The sequence below is a fragment of the Nyctereutes procyonoides genome, unplaced genomic scaffold (assembly GCF_905146905.1).
Source record: "Nyctereutes procyonoides isolate TBG_1078 unplaced genomic scaffold, NYPRO_anot_genome, whole genome shotgun sequence".
In the NCBI taxonomy this organism is placed as follows: Eukaryota; Metazoa; Chordata; class Mammalia; order Carnivora; family Canidae; genus Nyctereutes; species Nyctereutes procyonoides.
In genome coordinates this window covers 5894196-5919892 of record NW_026575126.1, presented here as the reverse complement: position 1 = coordinate 5919892, position 25697 = coordinate 5894196, and the positions used below count along the sequence as shown (strand labels likewise).

Below are 25697 nucleotides of genomic sequence, written 5' to 3'. Positions count from 1 at the left end.
TGCCTGGTTGGGAGGTTCTATTGCCCTACGAATTTGACATGGTTAAGCCAGCTTCTCCATTCAGTTACCTTCCATCTCACGAAGCACCACCTTTTCCGCAATAATTTGGGCTCAAAATCCAGACTTCCTTATTCTGTCCGCATTATGAGTTAATTGCTAAGTCCTCCAGATCAGAGATGCCCAATAGAAATATAATGCAAGTCACATAGGCAATTTTAATTTTCTAATAACTTGTCTCCAAAAGGCTAAAAGAAACATGTGAAAGTAATTTTATTAACATACTTTGTTTAATCAAGTATATTCAACCTATTATCTCAACATGTAATCAGTATGAGTTTTAACGAGAATTGTACAATTTTTTTTCATACTACATCTTTGAAATTCAGTAAGCATTTTGTGTTTATGGAACATCTCGTTCAGATGAGCCTTTCAAATGCCTCACAGCCAAGTGGGTGAAGTGGCTGCTGTCTCAGACTGCACAGCTCAAGCACCTGGACAGTGGCTCATGTGTCTGATAATCCTTTTCCATTCTCAGTGCTAGCTTCCTGGGTCGGGGGCTGGCTGCCTAACTCTTCACAGGGCTGTTGCACTCATCTACGTGCTTATGTTCTGCCTCTAAATCAACAAATAGCTCAATTTAGTTTTGATTGATTATGACCAGCACTGTGCTAGGTGCTGAGGTTACCAAGACGAGTAAAGCCAAATCCTTATTTGCAGAAGGATTGCAGTTTAGCAGGGGAGACAGAAATATCTACAATTAGCCATGACACATTGTGGTGAGTACAATCAGAGAGGTATAAATAAAGCACGAGGAGAATGCAGAGGAAGGAGATGCTAGCTTTGAGGAGATTGAAGAGGCCTTCGGAGAGAAGGGGGCATTTTGAAATGGGCTTTGAGAGATGAGTGGGAAGTTAGCAGACAGAATCAGGGAGCAAGGGTCAAAGGCAGGAAGGGGAAACAAGAGCAAACAAAGTCCATCTCAGTGTTGACAGATTGTACATAATAAAATTAAATGAAACTTGAAAGAATGGCTCCCAACAAGCTCCTCCCCTGCTTACGACCTTCACCAGCTTCTTTCCTAATGAAAGTAGCTCTATTTTTCTGCCTAATTATTTTATTTTTTTTTAATTTCTTTTATTTTTAAAGATTTTATTTAGTTATTTTACAGGAAGGGGGGGAGAGAGAGAGAGAGAGAGTGAGTGAGCATGAGAGGAGGAGGGGCAGAGGGAGAAGCAGACTCCCTACTGAGCAGGGAGCCCGACATGGGACTCCATCCCAGGACCCTGGGATCATGACCTGAGCTGAAGGCAGCCACTTAACCAACTGAGTCTCCCAGATGCCCTTGACTGGTTTGTTTTGAAGTATAGGTTTCATTATTATTATTCAGATATGTTGAGACCCATACATCAAGAGATGACTAACACCGAGTCACTTACAGTTCCCCAAAGGAGGGGCCATGCCATGTTTATTAGTCAGGGTTCTACCCAGAATAATGTTTGACCACATATTTGGGCCTGGTGGCCCAGCTAGGTCAATAGGTAAAATTACCCATCACACGTGTCACCCGGGACCACAAGGCAGCACCAGGATTGGCCAGGAGACTTGGGGAGTAGGAGAGAAACATGGGCAAGAGTATTTGTTGTGGTGTCTGAGAGAAGGAACAGGAAACACAGGGTAAGCAGGCTCAGGATTCAACAGTATGAATAACCTTGGCAGGTTTTGGGGGAATATTGGCCCAGAGTTTAAGAGCCAGATAGCTGAGGTAGGGGGAGGGTGGATGTGAGCTCCCAGCTGGTTAGTTTGTCCACGAGAAGCACTCTCCCAGGCAAGTCATGTACCATCTCTAGGAATCGGTTAGTCTTGGGAGCCGTAGTCTCCCCAGGGTCAGTAAGGCCCCAGATGTCAAAGCATCAGAATAAAGAGACGTGCTTTGACACCGGCATTCAAGGGCTTTCAGATTTTGACTCCTCTCCAGCTTTCCAGTCCCATCCAAGCCAAACCGAACGACTCCCTGACTCTTTGGTCCACCACCGCCCCACCTCTGATCCGTGCTTTTTTCTGTTATTACTTTCGGCAGGATATTCACTCGCTTTTAAGTCATCCATATGGGTTTTTCTCTTATTTCATGACCTTTGTTAGCTTTTACTGTGGTAAAATGCTTATATTCGACGTCGACAACGATGATCCTACCTTCTATGTAACGGAACTTCAGTATGTGCTGGGAGTTTTGCTCAGTGTTTTATGTGCATTTTCTCATTTAATACACAAAGTAAACTCAAGAAAGAGATAAAATAATTTCTCCGTATGAAAGATGAGGAAACTGAGTCAAATAAGATTCAATAAGCTGGCCAAGGTCACATAACTCATTAGGGACAGACTCGGTACACCCGCTTGGCAGACTGACGCTTAGAGCGTTCATAATCCTCAAAGTTCATGAAATTTATCTACAAGCCTTTTTCTCTCCAACCTTTGACTAAGATATTAATTGCCATCGGTCAGGTGTTTCCTCGATGCAGAGATGTTCTTTTTCTAGGAATTGCCGGTGAATGCCTGAAATAGAAGAAGGATGTTATCGGACCCACATTTCCCAGTCCCCATAAGAGGGGATTTCTGTACTGATTTCTCTACATCGTAACAGGATCCCATCCCTTCCTCTCTTCACAAGGATTTTGTTACTTCTCTTAGGTCCCTTACTATATTCTGCTTAGTATCAATACTCCTGTATTTTTATTATTTGTTCCTTCTACTCTCAGATTATGAAGCTTGTGGAGGGAAGGCATTTGATTTTACTTATACTTAATCAAGCATTTATTAGTACAGTGTTCCTAAACAGGTATTATTTTATTAGACATACAAAAAAACCCCTAAACTTTAAATTATACTATTCAGCTTATGTAAACATAATGGAAATAAATTATACCTTTCAGACATAGATCCCTTTTCTTCCACAACAAATAAAGCCAACAAATTAGCTTTGCTAGAGAGATTGCACATTTCTTTTGTTTGACTTAATTTTAAAACCATATATATTTTTTTAAGTTCCATTTTAGTCAATGCATTATCTTGGTATTTTTCTTACTCTTGGTTTTCCTCACCAGTAGACTCAGATTGGAGAATGAAAACGGAAAGCATCAGCATGATTTTAATATAGGATAATTCAACATATCTTATATAGGCTTGATTTATTTCGGGAACTTTCCTTTAAAATTAACATTGCAGTTTGGCAATTACATTACTAGAAAGGACTTTAAAAACGGTTTAGAAGTCAATTCCACAGTCAAGATATCTTAGCAGCTGGCATTGCAGAATTAAACAATAGAAGGGAGAAGAAACCAAAGATGCTTCTGGGGGTCTGCAGCCGTTGGGGGTTTAAGGGCAGACCTCATAAGCTTTTCAGGCCTTCTTACCAGGAGCAGGATGCAGCTGGATTTTTTTAGATACAGGCTGGATAGTGCCTCTCAGCAGACTTGCTGCATTTATTCTACTGAGGGAGATGAGGAAGGGAAGGCTCGATTCAGCATCCTCACAGCCTGGAGCTCCGATACCTCCAGGAGGGTGGAGGCATTGGGGGCATGTGAGGAATACGCATGAGACACAAGTTACACAGTGGTGAGAGGAATAGGCAAGAGGAGAGTGAAAGCAGGAAGCATAGGAAAAGCAAAGGAGGGAGGAGGAGAGAACAAGGAAAAACTAGCATGAAAAATAAGAGAGAGAGAGAGGAACCAAACGAGTGTAGTGAGAAGTTTCTATTACAACCAGCTGCTTCCTGAAGCCTTAGGATGCGAACCCGGGAGCACTCTTCCTCTGGCTCACTTTGGAACCTTTTCCTCCAAAGGCCCGAATCAGAGTCAACTCGGGGACTGCCTGCTTTTAATCAGTCTTTGTCAGAGGTGTTTCACAAGACACTGTGAGTGGGTTTCCATGTTGTGGTACCTGTCAAGTTCCTATAAATGCAGAAAGCTTCTGGTTGAGGGCAGGGTCGGCTTACTGTAGCTTTTGTCTCAGCAAAGGACAGGATGTGGAATCCCTAAGTGTTCCACGTCTGCGTCCCGTCAGATCGATGTTTATTAGGCCCTTGCTAGGTGTCAGCACTGGCCAGACACCGGGGGCACAAAGATCAGTAAGATACTGTCCTTATCTACTGAGAATGGAACACAAGGGCATAGTGTCAAGGCCACGTGACTCACAGAGTCCTCGGGGCCTGGAGATTAGACACACGTGGGTAGTGTTCGGGCCTCTACAACTAGGGCAGCTGCTGGACCTTTAAATGTGTCAATAGAAATTGCAAACAGTTGAGAGACAGGAGGAGTTGAAAATAGGAGACTTTTTTTTTTTTTTTGGTATGTGAGGAATGTCTGAACTTGTCCCATGGATACTGGGAATTGTTGGAGGACTCTGAGCAGAAGCGTCACATGATCTATTTAGTGATAATAATAGTTCACTGATATGCAGGACACAAGACATTTTGAGAGACACCAGTCTGGAAGTGGGGAGACCAGCTAGTAGGGTGACTATACATCCCAGCTTGCCTGGAAGAGTTGAAATTTGTGTTTTTTTTTCTAGTATAATTATTAATAATACCTCTTTCACCATGTCTCCCAGTTTGGATGATAAATTCTGTGGCCACCCGACTTAAGTAGAGGCTTATTGCAGGGGCCTAGGTAAGACTCCACGATGCCTGGAGTTCATCAGGGCTTGGCCTAAGTGGCCGAAGGGGACTTGCCGCCCAACACTAATCAGCGAGAGCAGGCCCTTTGGCACCTTCAGGGTCTCCTAAATCTGCGTCCTGACTCAGGCCTGAGCGCAGATAAAAGATCCCAACAAAAATCTAGTGTATTAAGTGAATGCTACTTGTTTGCACTATGTGAGAGCTGACTGGTCAACCCCTCAACGAGCTTGCCATTTAGTTGTCGGCTCAGATGGAACTTGCCTGAGGTATCAGAAAAGAAATGAGAAGGAAAGTGGTCAGTGGTGCAGAAAGTGAGAAAGCTAAGCCTTAGTCTTGCAGGGGCATGCGGCCCTGCTCCGGGTCCTGCAATGGAACTGGGTTTCCATGGAAGGGTTTGGTACTCGCTGTTGGCCGGCAGAGAGGGCCGAGAAGGCTTGCTGAAGTTTCATCAGTCTGGGTCCTTCTAACCTTGGAGGCTGGTGAGTAGAGAGGCGGTTCAGTCAACTGAAAGAAACAATTGTTCAGCTCCTAGCGCACGTATTTAATCACGAGCTGTCACTCGGGCCTCCTGTTAGAATCCAGAAAAGGTTACCTGGTGGCAATAATTGGGGAATATTTTTAAGGAGAATGAAGTAACTAGACCCAGGAGAAAAAGAGATGTTGCTGTCAGGAACACACTTTAGCAGAGAAAAAAAAAGAAGGTGAGTAAATGAAAAGATGAAGAGCTGTCATTTCCTTTCTTTTACTTTTAAGCATTTCCACTTCTACTTTCTCATCTTGTACGGATGAGGCAGGCCGTTCCTCCACCCCGATCGCACGATTCCCTTGGTTTACGCAGGGCTTACCTCCCACAAGCTCCCGGGGCTACCTCGGAATCCAGGCCACTTTCCATGCAAAGTACTGCTCAGCCAAAGGGAGATGCACTTTTTAATCCATCATATCATTAAATGTTCTAGAGGGAGCGTGGAGCCGGATTGCTGCAGGCTGGTGGCTGTGGCTGGGCTGCACGGATGCCTGTCACAGCGCCCCGGCCACCCGGCACCTGCAAGCGAGATGTGACCTTGCAACTTGGAGCCCGGCCTGTGACTCAGGGAGAGGTCTCTAATCTGCAAAGAATTACCCAGTTTGCTCATTTACCTTCACGGCTACTGAGGTCCCTGAAATATTTTTTGTTGATTGCCTCTCTGTTTGGGAGCTCTCTTGGCCCGAGGCGGGACAATTTACTTAAATTTTAAATCTTGGACTTCCTTCCCCGTTTACACTTTTCAGACTGTCATTTGCGGGATTTCATTTAATCAGATTTACTGCCTCTGGTTTTTGCTACAGAGAAATGGAATTCAATGAGGAGAAAAAAAAAGTTCTCTGAAGTGGAAGGGGATGGGTTTGGAGACGGGAATATTTTAGTAGTTCCTTCAGAAATTTTTGTTGCAGTTTAAAAAAAAAATGCATGTTTCCAAGGCATCCGTAATTCAATGAAATCCAACTCAAATAATTGCTTTGAATTCACCGAAAGTTGGTCTCTTCACATTTTTCATTTAGCTGAAAATTGATTTTTAGAAAAGTGAAGTAGATTAAAAGTCTTGCCTGGCCCCTGTATAATTCTCGCGCTGACAGTATTCTTATTAGGCCCTCTGAAGTCTCTCAGCCAGCCCCCCCCCCCCCCGCTATTTCTCTGCCTCCTCTCCTTCCTTTTCCTGCTTATCTCCTCAATTTCCTCTCAGAGGTTAGACAAACACTTTGCTCGTTCACTATTGGGAAACGACTTCAGACTATAAACAAGGAGGCGAGGCCTAGGACACTTCTGTCCATCTCTGGCGTATCCGTGTATTGTTTATTGTACAAATAAGTTTGTGAACACCAGAGTACAGGGTGTTGTTGTTGTTGTTGGGTTTACCGTTTGATAGGAAAATAATAATTATTGTTGGTTTTTCATTGAATGACTGCTGCCTGTAAAACGGAAGATCTTAGGCATCTAACCTCCAACTCTAATCCTCAGAGTGACCCTAGAAGGAATCCAACGCGGGCCATTCCCCTTCCACGCAGAGTAAGATTAGGGAAGGATACACCGTCAGTGCTCAAGCGTGAGGATAAAGCCCTCAATTACCAAAACAATTGCTAAATCACAAAATCAAATCAGAACAAAATTATGTCACCAGCATTTAATTCATTCGATTTGAATTTTTATTTGAGAACCAGCTAAAAGAACCGAGAGCAGTTTTCTTAGTGCCACTGATAGTTTTGTTGTATGTAAAACACACACCCGAGTAAAATAAAAAGTGAAAACCTTTGTCCAGACCCCTGGCAGTGACATTAAAAACACAAAGGCAAAATGCAACATCATTATTAGAGATTTATTTGGTAACGAGCTTGACTTTCTGTACACTGCAAAGACTGACGTTTTATCAAGGTTTTGTTGCTAGGTGCCTAAAAGGAGCCTTTTCCACTCCTCCTATGACAGTATCATTACCCTCCAATTAGAAGGTGATTAATTAATAAGCTGGCTTCTTTTTGTTTATTGTAGGAATCAAGAAAGATTCATAAAACACCACCGCATAGTAATGCAGCTATTACAATGATCTATCTGGGGAAAAATGTGCACCTGTCTCATGATCACCCCGACTTCCGGGATGAAATAAAAGTTTATCAACAGCACTGTGGAGGGGAAAACCTTTGTGTCTACAAAGGCAAACTACTTGAAAAAGGTACACATAAAATGTGATTTTTTTTAAGTTGCTTGCAGTTGATGCTATAGATAAGCTGTCGTTGATATCATATCAAAATGACTTCAATCAACTCTATGAAATTATGCATATCCAGGGACTTATAAACCAGCTGCCTCAAAGTAAATCTAGATTTACTGCTCCATGATTGAAACCGAAGCAGCAATTACTCTTGCAGATTGTGGAAGAAAGAATTTGGAGTGATTTAACCCGGTAACAGATTAATTTGGGGATAGAGATATATGATCATTAAAATGTTGCAGGAATAAACTGTCCCCCAAATTACAAGTTAACTATTTGGCCTGCCATAGTGAATTATATCATACATTATTCTAAGGGAAAAATACCAGATTGGCAATTTGTTCTTTAGAAAAATGTTGAGATAAAATCACAAATCCAATAAACTTCAGGGTGAATCACACCTAAATAAACTTGGCGTAGAATTTGGCTAGATGGATTTTAGTGCATTTCTGCTTTCATTTGATCATAAATCCAGTTTTCTTAGCGTGAGATAATTTTTATATCCAATATAGGGTTTCACATATTGTACCGAAGTGGTTTTCATCAATATTTCGTTGTGTGGAATAGCAATTGAAAGGACAAGTTGTTATGGGATTATATCTGTTATTTCCTTGTTTAAGAAACTCCGTTTAGAAAGTAATTGCATTTTCACTAAGTAAAAGAAATACTTACATTTGGGCAAGCTTGATAGAAGTTTAGGGAGTCTTAGGAGTTGGGGGCAAGAATCGAATTGCTAGTTTTGGCTTTTCAGGTTCCCTCATCACTCATAAACAGTGACTTAATTTTATTGTTATTTTTTTATTGTTTATTTTTGTTTATTTATGATAGTCACAGAGAGAGATAGAGAGGCAGAGACACAGGCAGAGGAAGAAGCAGGCTCCATGCACCGGGAGCCTGATGTGGGATTCGATCCCGGGTCTCCAGGATCGCGCCCTGGGCCAAAGGCAGGTGCCAAACCGCTGCGCCACCCAGGGATCCCCAGTGACTTAATTTTAAAAGAAACTAGACAGGTTTAGGGATTAAACATTTAAACCTTTCCAACTTAAGAGTAAACACTTGAATGTTCATTTTAACTTTTACTTTATAAAGACTTATAAAACTTATTCATAAAAAATAATGCTCAATAGTGCCAGAAACTGGTTTTCCCCATTCTACGTACCTGGCCAAAATGTAATTTATTGTCGTAGCATTTGAGAGTTCATTCCTTCCTTTACATAGACGAGGAAAATGAGGCAAAGTCCGGAGGTAGGGTGGCTTCCTAAGGTCGCATGTGCAGCTCGGGTCCGGGGCGAGAGCAGATCCTGGACCTCTGAGCAGGTGCAGGACCTTGGCTCAGGTAGCGTTTCTTAGCGGCAAATGGTTTGCTACATTTCTCAAACCAGGAGAGGTCTGAGACCCCTAATGATAGTAGCGTAGATACATTTAATTTTTGAAAGTGTAACTTTCAACGATTGATTTAGAAGAACTGGTGAACTTACTATAGTCGGCAATCGGAATGAATGTCATGAAGCGTTTTTCCTGGGTCTTGGGTCACACTTCATTCAAGACAGTGCAGTTGTTCCATGTGCCTGCTGGCAAACGTGGTGCATACAAAGGAACCAAGAACAAGGCTTAGCCGGCTGAAAGGTTTTCGGGGAGACACACATACCCTGTGCTAACAATGCAAAACCCAAGAGTAAGGGAGAGTGTTACTTGGCTACCACGCGTTGCCTTGCATACGGATTGATCCTGGGACTGACTTTTGTTATGTCACTGGACGGGCTTGACCAACATGATGGAATGGGGGCTTTAAGAATTGCATCCTATCCACGCAATAATTTTGTCTCAGCTTGCCTTTCGATTGCCAGGAAAGTAATTGTTCACAATTAAAAAGTTGGGTGACTCAGAGTTGACTTGCGGTTCAGCGATCTTGGCAATTTAGCGGGACTGAGAAGAATCGGCCCATTTTACAAACCAGAGTTGTGCGTGATTCAGTGAAATGTGAATAGGTTTTTAGAAGAGTTCTGCTAAAACGAAACAAAACAAAACAAAACCAAACAAAAAGACAAGACGTTTAGCCTTCTGCCTGGAGCAGTAAACTAATTAAAAATGTGGCGTTCGTTAATTTGTCTTGCTTTTGGATGGGAAATAACAATAAAATTAATTATTTAGGAACGTAGCAAGTGCATCTTTTATTCCCATACTGATTCATCGATGTCTTACAGTTTGATTTTAGACTTCAAGCCACATATTGATTATTTATTATGCGCACCTGTGAAGTCACCGAGTATTTCTGCTCCATGTGAAGAGTACAGTTCTTCAAGGTGTTTTTATTTACCATGTTCATCTTTCCCAACAAGGCAAACCTTGGCCTCCTGGGTTCATAGGGATACAGAGAGCAAAGTAACTTTTTTTTCCCCCTGACCCTCCTAATAATCCCTTTCTTTTCTCCCCCATTTCCTGGTATTTTCATAACCTGATCCTTTGTACCAATTTGTGCATTCCTCATTACTCCCTCACAAACCAGCTGCCTCACTGTTTCCCACCCCTGTGCTATTATCTTGTCTTTTGGAGCGCTCTTCCTTTGTCTGCAGTAGGACAAAGGATTTTAAATTCAAATTTTATCCATCTTTTAAGATTGAGATTGAGGCTATGCAGCTTTCTCTGACGAGGACAACGTCTACTGTTTTATCCCTCTCTCCCTAGCGGTGGCTCTTGGTCTCCCCTGAAAACTGAAGCATTTCATTACACTGTGACTTAGAGTGACTGTTTTTTTTTTATTTTTCTTTCACTTGTTATATATATTGAGTTTTTAGTTTCTAGAAATAGCTCATTGAGGTGTAACTCATATTCCATAAAGTTCATCCATTGTGAGTGTACAATGCACTGATTTTTAAGCATTTTGTGGGGTTGTGCAGCATTATCACAAACCGGTTTCAGAATATCTCTGTCACTTCAGAACGTTCCCTTGTGCCCATTGGCAAAGAATCCTCCCTCTTTGTAGCCTCAGGCAGCCACTGATCTGCTTCCAGTCTCTACAGATAGGCCTTTTCTGGACATTTCATATAAATGAAATCATACAATAGGCAGCATTTGTGTCTTGCTTCTTTCACTTAGCCTGATGTTTCTGAGAGTCATCTATTCATAGCATTTGTCAATAGTTGCTCTCTTCTTATGCCACTGACTATATCCTACTACATGCACATTTGTGCTATTTTTAATTTGGGACTGCTATACATCATGCTGATATGAATATACAGATACAAGTTTTTGTGGAGACAGCTGGCCATTTCTCTTGAGCAGATTCCTAGGAGTGGATTTGATGGCTTTTGTTTTCCCCCTGAGTATGTAAGAAGCTTTTCTGCTTCTTACATACACGTCTTTTGACTTTTTTTGTTATCGTTCGGAAGTGGACATTTTCGATCATGTATTACAGCAACTGTGGATTCTAGATTCTGACTTTCCCCTCTTGAAGGTTAATGTTCTCACTATTTTTGTTATGTTTGTTTGGTAACGTCTCTGAAATCTGTGAAATCCATGCCCCCTCTCCCCGACAGACAGCCAGCATAATGTCTCTGCTCAGATTTTATCTATTTTTATTTGGAAGACTGGCCTCCTAGGGTTGTCTCTGTGTTTTCATAGTTTATTGATTATCTGGTGATTTGTCACAGGTTGTATTCAAAGACTTTGAACCAGTGCAAAGTCAAAAGGCTTTCAATAAAATACAGCCTCTACCTTGTGTCTGTGGATCTGCTTGTGGGTATATTAGCTTCCTGGAGCGAATGTAACAAATCCCCAGAACTGGTGGCTTAAGACAACAGAAATTTAATGCTCCCACACCTGTGGAGGCCAGACGTCTAAAATCAGGTATTAGCAAGGCCATCCTCCATCTAATAGCTCAACGGAAGCATCTTCCTTTGCCACTATCAACTTCTGGTGATTCCCAGCAATCCTTGTCATTCCCTGGCTTATACCCCTCAGTCCCATCTCTGTGTCCTCTATCCTCACAGGTCATTCTTCTCTTGTGTCTCTGTGTGTGTCCTGTCCTCCTCTTATAAGGATGTCAGTCATTAAATTCGTTTGACAGAACAAATCCAGGATGACTTCATCTCCATCCTTCACTACTTATATCTGCAGAGACCCTATTTCCAAATAAGGTCACCTTCTGAAATTCTGGGTGGTCATGGATTCTTTTTTTTTTTTTTAAGATTTTATTTATTTATTCATGAGAGACATAGAGACAGAGAGAGAGAGAGGAAGAGACACAGGCAGAGGGAGAAGTAAGCTCCATGCAGGGACCCCGACGTGGGACTCGATCCTGGGTCTCCAGGATCATGCCCTGGGCTGAAGGCGGTGCTAAACTGCTTAGCCACCCGGGGCTGCCCAGTGGTCCTGGATTCTTAGAGGGCAACATTCAACCCACTGAAATGGGTTCAGGAGTTTCAAAGTTCAGGCAGTTTTCAAGTTGGCTTGAACTTTTATTTTCCACCAGACTTTCTTGTGTTTTCTTTGTTCGTGGGTGCAAGCTCCTGGTCGGCCAGGGATGTGTGGATATGTTGGGCCTACTCCAATCTGTGCCCTTTCCCATTAGCCAAGGGTGTGTTGAGCGCTTATCGAATGTGTCTATAATTGCATTTTGGCCTGTGTCTCCCTGTTAAATTTCTGACTAGTCCACTAGCCTACTGCTTGCCCTAATTAGAACTACAGTCTCAGCAAGCAGAATCTCTGACCTTCCATGTTAGCCTGCCTCTAGGATTGCTACTTATTACTGGTAATGCCACTGGCCAAGATTTTTGTTGTTTTTGTTTTCCTGCTCCAAATGAAGTCAGCCCCCACTGACTGGGAAGCTGCTGGTCATTTATGGCCTGCCCTACCTTGTTAGAATTCTGGTGATGAGATGGTGGCTGGGGGGAGGGCGTGGGAAGAGCCCCAGGCAAGATTGCCTCAGATTCCCTCTGTTTGTATAAAAAGTTCAGTAATTTTTGATGAGTAACTGCTGCTCAGTTTGTTTTAAGTCTTTGGTCCATTTTTAGAGACGGAATTTTAAGGGGAGAGGATCTGGTGACCTCACTCCAGAAATCTGGCATATTATTTTTATCTCTCCTGCTAAATGACAACTTCTTGAAGCAGTAGGCCGTATTTGTTTTTTTTTTTTTTTCAGTGTTTTAGTTCCTCTTTAGTGCCTAAAACAGTGTGAGCCACTGGCAGTCAACAATGAACAACTATGTTTTGCAAATAGCATAGAATGCCTTCTAACATTGTACATTATGTAATCTTTAAGGCTAGCCACTCTGTGAAGTGGCTAGACCAGATCGCTCCCTCAACCTAATTCCTTCACCCACTCCCACGGCCATCCTCATTTTATAGATGAGAATTCTGAAATGCAGTAGTTCAATGACCTACCAAGGACACTCAACTTATAAGTGAAGAACTAGGACAGGGACCCAAGTCTTCTAACTTCTGGTCTGTATTCTTTCCATTATTCCATACACACACCATTAAATCAGGGTTGGAAAGTGTCACTAAATTTTAAAACATAAAATTAAAAAATAAATAACAAGGGGTTAAAAGCAGAGGGTGTTAATTCTTGTTCAGGAGGCCTAAAAGAAAGAGAAAGAAGTGGAATAATGGTGGCTGTGCTCTCTAGCCATATGGGTACACGATGGAAGCGCAGTCACATCTAGAAGCTCACCTCCTGTGCAGGTTTTCAGCGTTTCCCTGTCTGTCCCCTCTTCCCGGGCCAGGACCTTGGGTAGTTATAGGGCGTGATGTTGCAGCAGAATAGATCCTATGACATAAATGTCCCGTTCAAGTTTCTGAAAAGAAAGCAAACTCCTAAATCAATACTTAGGAGTCCATATATCATTAAGGCAAGCAGATTTTTAAATCTGTTGTATCTTAGTTTCCCCAGATGCTAACTTTTCAATTTCCTCTTCCCTTGTATGCTTAATTTTATGTCACAAATACTAAGGTATAAATGATGGAATTATGTAATTCTATTCTTTAGCATAGTTGCAACTGAGTTACATAGTTTTTAAGGGCAGATTCTAGGTGACTATGAAACAGGTTAAAATAATAATTTCTCAATTATTTATTGGGGGCTTCCTATGCCATTGTCCTGGGATCTGGGGAAACAAAGATAAGTAAAACAGTTCCAGTTCTCACGAATTTCACAAATATGCAGGGCAGCAGGCATCTATAACAGGGTTCTCAAAATGTGCTCCCTGGACCAGAAGCTCAAGCATCACCTGACAACTTAATAGAAATGCAAATTCTTGGGCCCTACTGAATTAGAAACTCCGGAGTGAAGCCCAGCAATCTGTGTTGGCCTTTCAGGGTATTCTGACACCCACTGAAGTTTGAGAGGCACTGGTATAGCCATATTTTTAAACTGTGGTAATAACAGCAACCACAAGAAAGGTGTACATAGCAGAGAGATGAAATTATCCACTCCATCATCAGTGAAAACGAAGAGTTCAGGGAGATGCCTTTTGTAGGAAGTAACATTACAAGTGTCACGAAAAGCAGGTTTCTGAGTTGCTCTGTAGAATAGGGTTTCCTTAGATCTAGAATTTGGGATCTCTAGGGTAAGACCTTTTCAAAGAGCATTATAAAGACCTGCAATGATTATAACTTATTAATTATAAACAGTGGTTCTTAATTTATTGGTGGGACTTTTAAGTGGCTGGGGGAACCAAAAGGGGAACCAAATCCAGGCAGATTTGAGAATGGATTTGAGATGGGATAGTTCTTCCTCACCCATATATGTGTTAGGCTGTTTGAAGTCATAGCAAAAAATACAAATTTATTTTAAAGCATTCCTGAGCTCACAGTAGGCTTTTGTCATATAATTTATCTGTACATGAATAGCAAGATAGACCCTAGAGAGAGATTTGGACTACAACACAAACTCTCCTACTTATTGTACGATCTTGGGTAAATTACTGAGTTCCCCTACACTTTAATTTCTGCATATAGAAACTAGTGATGATAATAGTCTCACTTCGTGTGGTTGTTAAGAAATAACACACCCAAGATTGTAGGGCATAATGGCTGGCCACAGTAAGAGCTCGTATAATATTATTATTTTATTTCAAATCAGAATTTTAAAATGCTTTGGAATGTTTATTATAAACAAAAGTATTAGTGTGTGTTTTATGATTAAAATTGTCCTCAAGTTAAAAAGCTGATCTAGAGCATAGTATTTTACTTAATCTAATAGAAAAAAAATATGATTTTGAACCCATTAGTCCCAAGAGATTCGCTTTCACTGATATATTTACTTTTCTAATTCCAGAGACCTTTCAGTTTATTTCCAAAAGGCACCACGGTTTCCCCTTCAGTCTCACCTTTTTCCTGAATGGGATGCAAGTGAACAGGTTAAGCTCCTGCTGTGAATATAAGCACCGAAAAGGTTCCAGACTTGGAGGCAAACGAGGCTACTTTGGGTTTGTGTGCGTGGAGAGATCATCTCCTTGCTACAAGTATGGAAACAAATGTCCTTTGGTAGAGGGCAACTTTTGCTATGTTTTTCTTTTTCTGCTTCTACTGATGCATGTCTCAGCACAGTTTGTTAACAGAGCTATCAGTGTAGATGAGCCTGAAATGTCTACGGTAAAGGTTGCTTCTTATAACCCAGTGTGTTGTGTTTGATATTATTAGATATAAATTCGATTTCCAGATATAGGATATAATGGGGATAAAAGCTAGTGCTATGCCAGATTCTGCTTCCTTCTCTCCCCCTTTCCTCATACTCCTTTCAGTTCTGTTTCTGAAGTAAAGGAGAGGGGGTGTTTTAGTCTCATTCTTTTTAGGAACTGGTTTGGGGAGTCCCAAAGCATGTGCCAAGCATCTGCCTTATATGGTTGTGCATTACAGGTCATGTTTGCACTACGATGTGGCCCAGTTATCATTCTCATGCCCCTAGTTTTAATCTCAGGCATAATGAAATGCATGATAAAGGGTCAATTTTGACTGTCATTTATCAGCTTTCATATTGGCCATTCTGTTTGAAATTAGGACACTTGCTTGCAGGCTTTCTTTAATTTTTTTTTTCTGAAAGTACTCACGGAGAATTGATAAATGCCTAAGCTAGAAAATAGAGGAGTCAACCAACCAAAGTTCCTGCCTTTGTGGAGCCCATTCTAATGGGGGAAAGGCAAATAACAAGTAAACCAATTAATAAGTGTCAGATGGATGTGTTGGTATCAACTGGAAGTTCTCCGCTGATGCTTTCTGTATTTTCAGTCAAAAAAGAATTTATCAGCTGAAGTTAAGGCTTACGGAAGAAGGGATTGGAGGTTTTAGGGGAGAGAAAAGGTGTGAAAGAGTCATCCAGCAAGTGAATGGACAGTGAATGAATGGTCTAGAATATAGGAGGAGTGCCCAGGTGTACTTAGGACCCACCGGAGGCTGCTGTCCTGTTCTAACTCAAATATGCTTTCTCCATATTTGTGGGCAAGTAATTTTAGACATTTCTGTTTGACTCCCAAGAAAGCTAATGAGCCTATATACAATCATCCATGCACAAACACATTGCATTCTTTGAGTTGCTCTATAAATCCACACTGTAAATGTTTGGTTGTAAACACTTTCTGTGGAGATTTAGTAATCAGTAGTAAAATCTGATTGATGACATCTCCTTTCCTATTTAACACTTATTAATCTATGTACAGTTTTCTTTATCTGATTTCACTCGATTCCCTCTGGCTTCTTTATTTGATCTTTTCAAATAACAATAACAAAACAGTTGTCATATTAAAGAATAAAGCCCGTTAGGCCTGTTACTCTTTTTCAAAGATTTTATTTATATAATATAAATATAAAATAAATATTTATAAAATATAATATAATTCACTCATAATATTATATAACCGCTTTAGAGGGGGTCGCATCCACAATAATACATTTAATTATTTAAAGGGGTGCCCATTAATGCCCTGATCTGTTAAAAAAGAAATCAATTCATTCACAAAATACTGGCTCTGGAACTTTTGTTATGAGGAGGGAATTATTTAAAATAGCAAGCGGGAGTTCTAGTCTTAAAAATTATTAGGAACTACCTGTTTAAGGTCTTCGGAAGACAAGAAAGACTCAACAGTGGTCACTTCTAAGTGTGGAGGGTCCCGGTTGTACCCATCCCTCAGTCGTGGAAACTGAAGAGACAAGGTAGTTATTTTTCAGTTGGAAGGAGAAAGAGTTGCCTCACCAAGTAGAACGCAGACTGCGTTAAGCCTTAGCAATCAGAATCAACACCTCGAATTATACTCAGAAGTCAAATAGGTAGTCAGTGACGAGGAGAGCACAGATGTTGCTCACTTTGTTCGTCCAATTCCCTTAAGCAGATGGGCCATAAAAAGTCTGTGCATGCAGTAGGGAGGCATCAAAGCCTCTCCACAGTCACAACATAAACTCAAAGTAACAGCATATCAGAAGCCCCAGATCGTTGCATTTGGTGTTGCCATTGATAAGCTAAGAGCAGCTTGAATAGAAGGCAATACCAGTAATCACATTCTGTGAAGATTCATGACACCTTTATTCCAAGGAAAGCAGTGTGCTAAGTACATCATCATTACAGGCAAGAAACATTTATCATTCTTAATATGGGGGAGGTAAGTGTATTCTTATTATCTCATTTTTTACAGCCTGATAGTTACGTTGAGTGCAAATCCTTTTAGCCTTATTTTATGGGGACATACTGAAAAGATAAGTGATATAACTAAGTTCTCATAAGCTGGGAGAATTGATTCCTATGCTATTTCTAGACTGAGGATGGCTGAAATTCAGTGAAATCTATAGTTTGAAAAATTGCCATTGAATCTGATTCACGCTGAGGCGATTTTCAAACTTTACATATTATTTCTCTTCTTCCTGGACTGACATGTCTTGACTGCATTTGGATCCGTCTTCACCTGTGTGCTCTATTGATTCAATTTCCCACTAAGTCCTGTGACCTGTAGGGAAGGGACACAGGTAGCTCTAGAAGAGGAGGCTGGTGGACGCTGACAATTGCCAGGCACCTTTCTCAGGTCGAGTGTTGTCTCTAAGCGTTGGTGCAAACTGCTCCATATTGTGTTAGTTTCTGGTGAAGAGTGTGAGCACTTTCCCTGTCAAGTCTGTCTGTGGGGGTGTCCGTCTAGGAGGGCTACACCTGTAATCTAACAGTATCTTTGTACCTCATTGTGAGGTGATGGAGTCTAGCAGTCCTGAGCCAGGATCCAGCTCCCTCCCTGACCTGCCTGGTGAACTTGGGCGAGTCATGGAGGCCTGTCAGCCTCAGTTTCTTCATTTGTCAAGTTGTGATGATAGCTCTTAATTTCTCGTCCTGGGTAGGGTAATGAATCCTGTAAGATAATGTATATAGAGTAGCCAGCAAAGAGCTTGGCACAGAGGGAACGCTCAATAATCTTACTATTATCATAATCATATTTTTACTAATGTCTGTATTATCATAATTGGAACTCTTATTTCAATATTCAGAGATAGGAAAAAAGCTATAGAAGAATTTATTCATGTTATTTTTGTTCCAACTGATTTTCAAAATTTTTTTTCACGTCTTGATACATTCGGATCAGCTGCTTGTTTCACCAGATTTGACTTTGAATGACTTTATGACCTCTACAAATTATTGCCATCTCCAAAGAACAAAAGCTTATTGCCAGGAAAAGTCACCAGAAGATTGTTGTACAGGCTTCAAAAGGCCATTCTAAAAACAATGATGACAGTTCTATTAAAATACCCATGCAGGCTCCCGAGGTGTTTATTTAAAGGGCACAGCAACATTTGACTGTATATGTTTCTTAAAAAATCAATCATGTTTATTTAGAGTCAACCTTGTATATAAGTCTTCTGTTGTTGTGTTGTTGGAATAACAAATTATCACAGACTCAGTGGCATCTCTCGTCTTCTGATTATTTTGATCTCAGCTTCCCTGTTTATATACCTGAATGTTCTTTTATCACATAATTCTCATTTAAGGGCTTGAGTGATATGTTTATTGGAATCTGTAATAAGGCCGAAAACATGCTTTGAAGGCGCAAGTTTTAGTTTGAGACAACCGTTCTTAGTTGTTCTTTTCTTGTTTATTATCGTGGGTAAAATTGTTAATAATTGTTTGTGTTCATTTATAAGATTTTGGTACGAATGAGAAAAGAGTTTTTTCTAATTAACTCTGTGTATTATAATAAAAATATTTCTTATAACGTTCCTTACTGGAATAAGAAGTGATTTAAAAAGCTTTAAGGTTCTACTGTGTCATATATAAAGGTTAACAAGCACCTTATGTTTATATTTTTCATAGGTGCATTATTGCCATGGGTCTTGACAAAAATACAACTTCACCGAAACCTAGGAAAGAAATGAGTATTGAGAAAAGAGAAGAACTGAAGAAGGGTGAGGGGAAACTGAGGAAGGAGAGAGGGTACATGATACCGAGAAGGCATGAGGTGGAAGGGAACAAAACGGCTTCAGTCATTTTTTCAGCTCAAGAAGAAAAACCAACGATCAGAGACGTGAGAACAGCTGTGGAAGAAATGGAACTTGATGGAAAACCAGGACAAGATGTTTGGGAAGATGCCCAGGAAAATATATTTAAATACGGTAATGGATAGCACGCAGTCCTTTGGTTGTTGCTGGTGTGGTTTTGCTTCGGTCTTTGAAATGCCCTTATCAACGTGGGCAACATCTACTGGACGTCACCCGGTTCGGGGCTTCAGGCAGCTCTGTCACATGGGAGGAGTCCCTGACCGCCCTCTTCCACTATTTCGCGAGGAGGCCTGTGTCCCCTGTCTCAGAGGAGGGCAGGCCTAACTCGGGAGACGTGCAGGTGCTTGGAGGGGCAGGAGGGAAAGAGGAGTTTACGTCTGTGGGAGCCAGAAGCTCTAGTCACTTCTGCAGAGGAGACCAGCTTGATTAAATAGAATTTTTTTTTTAAGTATTTGAATGTATTCACTTTGGTGAAATTGATGCTTTGACATCAGGTAGGCACAATGTGCTTATATAGCAATGAGTATTCCACAGCTGAAAACAGTGGACGTAGTGTGGGGTCCTGGAGCCTGTCTGCCTTCCTTGTTATTCTTTTCTCCTTTCCTGTTCCCTCCCTCCCTCCCTTCCTTCCTTCCTCCCTTCCTGTCAGTCTCCACACACATACACACATATATAGTGATAATAACAATAATGGAAGCCCCACGCGGGGTTCGATCCCACCACCCTGAGATCGTGACCTGAGCCAAAACCAAGAGTCAGACGCTCAACAGACTGAGCCAACCAGGTGCCCCGCACACGCTATTTCATTTCACCCATAACATTCACTGTGGTAGATGTTATACTCTGTGTATAATATGGGATAGGAAACTGGGGCTCAGACATCCAGATAGGAAGGGGCAGAAGTAAGATTCCCAGCGTGGGAGAGGGAAACGTTTTCCCTGGCTCATTTAGGTTCCTTGGCTGGTCTTGTAATGAAACTGTCAAAAGAGATTAAAACAGGGGAAAAACAACCGCATTAGCACGTGCATCACGCATTCACAGCAGGAGCACTGAGTAACTCAAGGGGGTGGTTAGAACTTGGGCTTATGTGGTCTCTTAACCAAAGAACAACACACTTGTAGGGAAGTGGCAAGACAAAGGAAAAGCTCTGAGCTTCCAGGGCAGCACATTCGGGGAAGGCAGGTCTCTGGTGAAACTCCCGCTGGAGGAGGGCTCGTTTCAGAGAGGCTCATTATGCCGGTTCCGATGGTGTTTTTCTGGGCTGGTGAGTGTGTAGAGTTATCCCTTGCAGTTAACTTCTGTCCACCCTGGTAGAGAGGGCAGGGGAGACACCTTTACAAGTTCATGGCCTGCTTTCAGGCAAATAGGGGAGGGCAGAGAGCTCGTCTTGTATCTTCTACTACTCAGTTGCCTTCAGCTTGAAATAATCCTCATACCACAGTGGTGTATTTGGGGCCAGCATACTCAGCCCCACTCCAGTACCCAGGCTTGTCTAATTCTAAAACCCAGACTTTCCTACACTCTACAACCTCTCACTCTGTACAAGATACTCTTGATGTTGCCTGGTTGTGGGGGGTATGTCCAAAGTCAGAAAGGCGGGGCTGCCTTCGTGTCCCTCTTACAGCAAGGAGACAGTGTAGAGATTAGAGAAGGAATAGCTGTGGGTTGGGGTGACCTGTGAAGAAACTGGCCCCAAGAAAGGGGCATACCCCAGGTCCCTCCTCATCTCATCTTGCTGCTGCCCAAGGGTTTCCAAAATCCAAGAGAAAAATTACAGAGCTCTTATAGCACTGGACTTTATCACTGAGAGAATGGGATCCTCTTAAAAAAAGATTTCACTTGTGACACTTTGACCCTGTTTCTCTCTCTTTGTGATCCCTTCCGGTCTTTATCACCTTAGACCAAGAATTTAAAACTATCTATGGCAATAGCAAATAGCACAGAGATCAACAAATTGGATGTGTTCTAATGTGTGTTAACTTCAAGATGTGTAGCTTTACTAAAGCCACGTTTAGGAGAAGCTTTTGTATTTTTCATTTTTTTTTCTTACACCAACAAAGCCAGTGCTATGAGTAGTGTACTTTATGCATATAGTATAGCTTTTCCTAAAAGCTTTCTTCTGTGTTGGCTAGTTAAATGGATTTGTCCATAAAAAAGAAAAAAAGAGAGAGAGAGAGAGAGAGAGAGAGAGAGAGAGAAGAAGAAGAAGAAGAAGAAGAAGAAGAAGAAGAAGAAGAAGAAGAAGAAGACACAGCAGCAGCAAGGCTTCGGCTCTCTGCAGAGCATCCATTGATGATAAGGGCAGCAGGAAACTTGAGTGGAAGTCAGTGGGAGAGGGTTGCAGCTGGATTGATGTTGACCCCGTGTCGACTCACTTCCTCGTTAATGGGGATGGTAAACAACAAGCTAATTAAATTCTCTGGAAGGAGGAAGATGAGATGGGAGAAACAGAAGAAATTATGAAAAGGAATCCAGAAAGCAGGCTGCCAATTCATTCATTTTGAGAACACGAGTAGGGAACACAAAGGAGGTGGCTCTGAGCTCTCATGCTAATTGAGCGCCCGTGGTTAACGGAGGGATGATACTTAGATGTGATGACAGTGGTGGGTAGAGCACAGCCAGGGCAGCCTTGAATCTCATACGTGGAGAGAAAACACAGAAGCTCCTGCACAATGGGATGTGGGAACTAACTGTTCTTATGGCTCACTACATGTTCCTTCAATTTTATGCTCTGCTTCGAGAACATAACTGTAATCGTGTCCTCATTGCGGACACTTGTACTTCTCCACTTTTAATCAGGTACCTCCATTAGAGTGTATTTCTCCTGGTCGATGGCCAACTCCTTCCACCTCCGTGTTACTACTAATCCCTAATAATTCTTAGACACATACCATCCACGACACGGTACTAAGCGTGTTCCAGGGATTATTGTGTGGATTATTATTACTCACCGCTGCTTTGTGAGGCAGGAACTACCATGTCACGGATGAAGAAACTGAACTATAAAGACATCGAGCAAATTGTCTAAGGTCACAGAGCTAACTAATGTTTTCCCTTGGACTTGGAAACGTGATGGGCTGCCTCTAAAACCCTCATATGTCACCACTATGTGACACTATTGATGGAATTATAGCAATTCCCTCATGTTCTGTTTGGCACCTGCTTATCCTGTGACCAGTAGCAAATATCTGTAAAGTGATAGATGCATGTGTTTATGGGTGTGTGTGTGGGGGGCGGGGGGGGGGTTGTGCACGTGTGTTCTGTGGCTAACCTAAACTCTTCCTTTTAGGAAGTCTTCCACAATCTCCAAATGACTTTCTGCCTTTCTTTTTATTCCATTCCACTCACTTGACACTATTTCACATAATTCATCATGAGTCCTGTATAAAAATCTATAGCAATCAAGCCCAGTAGTGATGAAACTAGCATTACTGAGGATCATGTATTAAAACTATGATAAGCGCAGTATCTCTTGTGTACTTGCATCTTATTTCCTCCACAAAAAAATTGGAGATTCCTTGATGGCAAGGCTTGTGTTATTGAAGAGTCTCTTATCTTGCAATTTTACCCCCTTCCACATTAAAGATTCTCAAAAAGGGCATTGATTGACAGCTGACTGGGCCAAGTGAGGAACTATCCTATTTTTGACATGAACTATTTGGATCGAAATATATGCTTTTATTAGTATTTCCTTTTTGTTTCATACAACACAAGCCAAACTTTTTCATCTTCTTTCTTATCTGTGATTTTGTTTTGCAGATAGTAATTCGCATTTCATGTTCCCCATATTAAATCTCTTTAACGAAAACCTTCTTGTGATGAATTCTTTGTTTGCCTTTCTTCGTTACAGTTTCTGATTTCACTTTCCCCCTTACATCTCCCTCATACAATCTCTGCATTAACAGAGCTTTCTTCATATGCACAGGGCATGCATTTCTAAATTAAGTTTCTTTCATTGCAGCTGGATGGATAGCTCTCAAGTAATTACCTGAGAGGCCCCCACCACTGGAAAGGAAGCCAGAATATCTAATAACTAAAACACACAAAATTGGAAAAGCCTTATTTTCCCTGTAATTTTTATTTTAAAGATAATTGTTTATTTGCTTAATTGGTTCTGCATGAAATCCTTTTGCTCTCTATCCTTGGCATGTTGTCATTTTAAGATTTTTAGGTTTTGGTGGAGGAAAAAGGGGAACAATTAAATATGAAAGGTGAAAAATTATAACCACAAGGGACAGCTGGAGTTTATCTGATGTGACAATTTCCTTTTTCTGCTACAGATTTGTTGCACCTCTGTAGGGAATGCAGCAAATTAGTGGCTGTGACAGGAATGTTCTATTTTATAAGAATATTTTATCTTGGAACATAATTATTTCATTGACTGTAGGGATGAATAATGCATATGATTTGGCTTCTGGTCTAGGTATAGAATTCCTCATAATGCCTTTTCTTGATGTCCATTTGGTTCTCAAAGAATGTGCTATTCACAGTGTTACTTCTCAGGGCCTTTGGACTTGATTAATTGAATTTTTTCCACTTCACTATTCATTAACTTGATATCCAAATATTTTGAACATTCTTCATATGAAATATGACCTCACTGGGTCTCCAAATTAACTTTCATTATTATAATCCTGTTCTCTTCATTTTTAATTTATTTCTAATTTATTGTTTTCTATCAAGTTCTTCTCTTGTCCATTTTGGTTATTGTAGATGATGATGCCCATTCGTAAGTGAACTTTCATTAGGTTTAGGGCTTGCCATTTGGAGCTTTATTTCTTTTTTTTTCTCTTGTGTATGTAACTGATTGCAATCTTTGATCATTTGCTGTTAGTTTTCCATGTTCACTAATTGTGTGAAAAAGAAGCGAAGAAAGGCCCAGAGAAGAGAGGGTATTGGAGTCAAAGTTCTCATTCAAGTAAAATGGGTTAAATATCAGGGATTCTATTTTCCTTTTCATAGTCATGATTTTTTTTTCTTTCAGAATATGAAGAAGATTTTGAAGTAGATGAGGAGAAACTAGATGAGAAAGCTAATGAAGAAGGACAGGCTGATGATCAAATGAATGGGATCTCAAAGTCACCCTCAGACGATGAAAAAGATCATTTAGACCCGGAAAAGGAGAGTGACACCTCATTGCAGAAGGCAGCAGATGCCGATGACAATGTGAAAGATGAAGGTGACGGATGCTCTGACAATGACCTGGAGGAAGATAAACAAGGCAGGTTGTTTCTCGTATCATGTGACGTGGGCTGTTCAGCCAGCCAGTGTGCTCACTACTTTTCTTTTCTTTATATTTAATGAGATGATCCTCTTTAAAGGGAATGTTTAGAGACTCGTTCTCTAACCAGAGGATGCTGATCAGTCAGTCTTCCGTAGATACCCAATTTAGAGAGTCAGTCCTTAGTCCCCTCTTTCCTTAGTTTGCTGGGATTTTTTTTCAACAAGGATCAGGTAAAGCTTATAGTGACATGTCTTCTGTTTATTTAGAAAGTTACTTCCTTTTTGTTAAATCCCAAATCATCCCCTCTTACACACACACACACACACATGCACCATTTTGGAAAAACAAAAACTAGCTCCATTCTGCTAAAAGGAAAGTTGAAGATTCTTGCCCTAAGATCACTTTGAATACAGAATGTTGGCGTCTTAGTTTCATGGGTGGATTATCTCTCTTGGCAAAGGAGGTCCCCTCACAGTCTTCGAGCCTAAGAGGACTCTGAATGTTCATGGGGAAAATACAGAAAAGTTTTCAGGTAGAGAAAGAAACCCTTATCATCTGAGGCATATCTCAGATATTTTAAGACTTTGTTAAAGACCTTAGTTCCCTGAAATAATGTTCAGTCAAAGGAACCAATTTCTTCCCACAAAAGGGTTTGGCCAAGGCTATGCGATTCTTCATTAAACAGAGATTGTGCCTGGTATGTTGAGGGCATTTACTAGTTATAACAATAATCCTGTCATATTTAAGTATATGTATGTCCTTGTAGTTTGATTTGGGCTAGAGAAGGAGGCTATATTATGATGGCTTTTTGAATTGCTATCCATTTCTTCCAGTCTTTCCACCTGTCAACAATTTTTTCTCTATAAAATTTCAAAATTTAGAATTCAAGGAGGTATATTGGGATAATATAAAATAAGAGTAAATTCAGTAACCAAATAATCACAAGAGGAAATATTTTAGTTCCAATCTTTAAGAAAGAATTTAAAGCGAAACTATTTTAAAATTGGATGCACACATATACAAGGCAATAAAATATAGAAATTAGAGTAAAAGAGGAAATAATTTGACTAGGGACCATCACTAAGCTTGAACTAAAACTTTAATCCTGAGTTTCCTGACAGGCAGAGCAAAGAGTGAAGCACAATGAGAAAATTTAGAGTGATGCTTGCTATTAGTAAACTTGAAAATAAGATTTGCTGTCACTTTTATTATAGTTGGGAGATCTACTCAAGATTGATAACTAGGCATTGAAATATTTTTAATAAAGTCTTAAACTAGGTCCTTTCTGTAATTTCTCTTAACACTTACATTTTATATTTCCAGGCATGCCTAATATATAAGCTTTTTTTTCTCAATTTGAATGTGAATATTGAATTGAAGTTGATATTCCTATATGACATAGAGAAAGTTAAAGAATTCTATGGAAAAGTGACAGCACATGAATCAAATTATAAAGAAATTATATGAGTGACTTGAACCTGGAAAAGAATAGAAAATGTGTTTGCATGTAAATAGAACTGGCTCAAAACACAGGGAACTCAATTTTTCATTTCTTTAATGAAAGAAATGGTGGGGAATGAACAAGTGTTGATTTCATGAA

The 25697-nt window shown here is 40.7% G+C and overlaps 1 protein-coding gene across 1 annotated transcript in view; it reads left to right on the top strand.

Annotated features, from left to right (window-relative positions):
• The window catches only part of ERICH3 (glutamate rich 3), an 85556-nt gene that overhangs the window by 24612 nt on the left and 35247 nt on the right, over window positions 1-25697 (top strand). The window contains exons 8-11 of the mRNA XM_055339752.1: window positions 7191-7371; window positions 14687-14873; window positions 18689-18987; window positions 23858-24094. Coding sequence (XP_055195727.1) covers window positions 7191-7371; window positions 14687-14873; window positions 18689-18987; window positions 23858-24094 — 904 coding nt within the window. The remainder of the gene's footprint in view (window positions 1-7190; window positions 7372-14686; window positions 14874-18688; window positions 18988-23857; window positions 24095-25697) is intronic.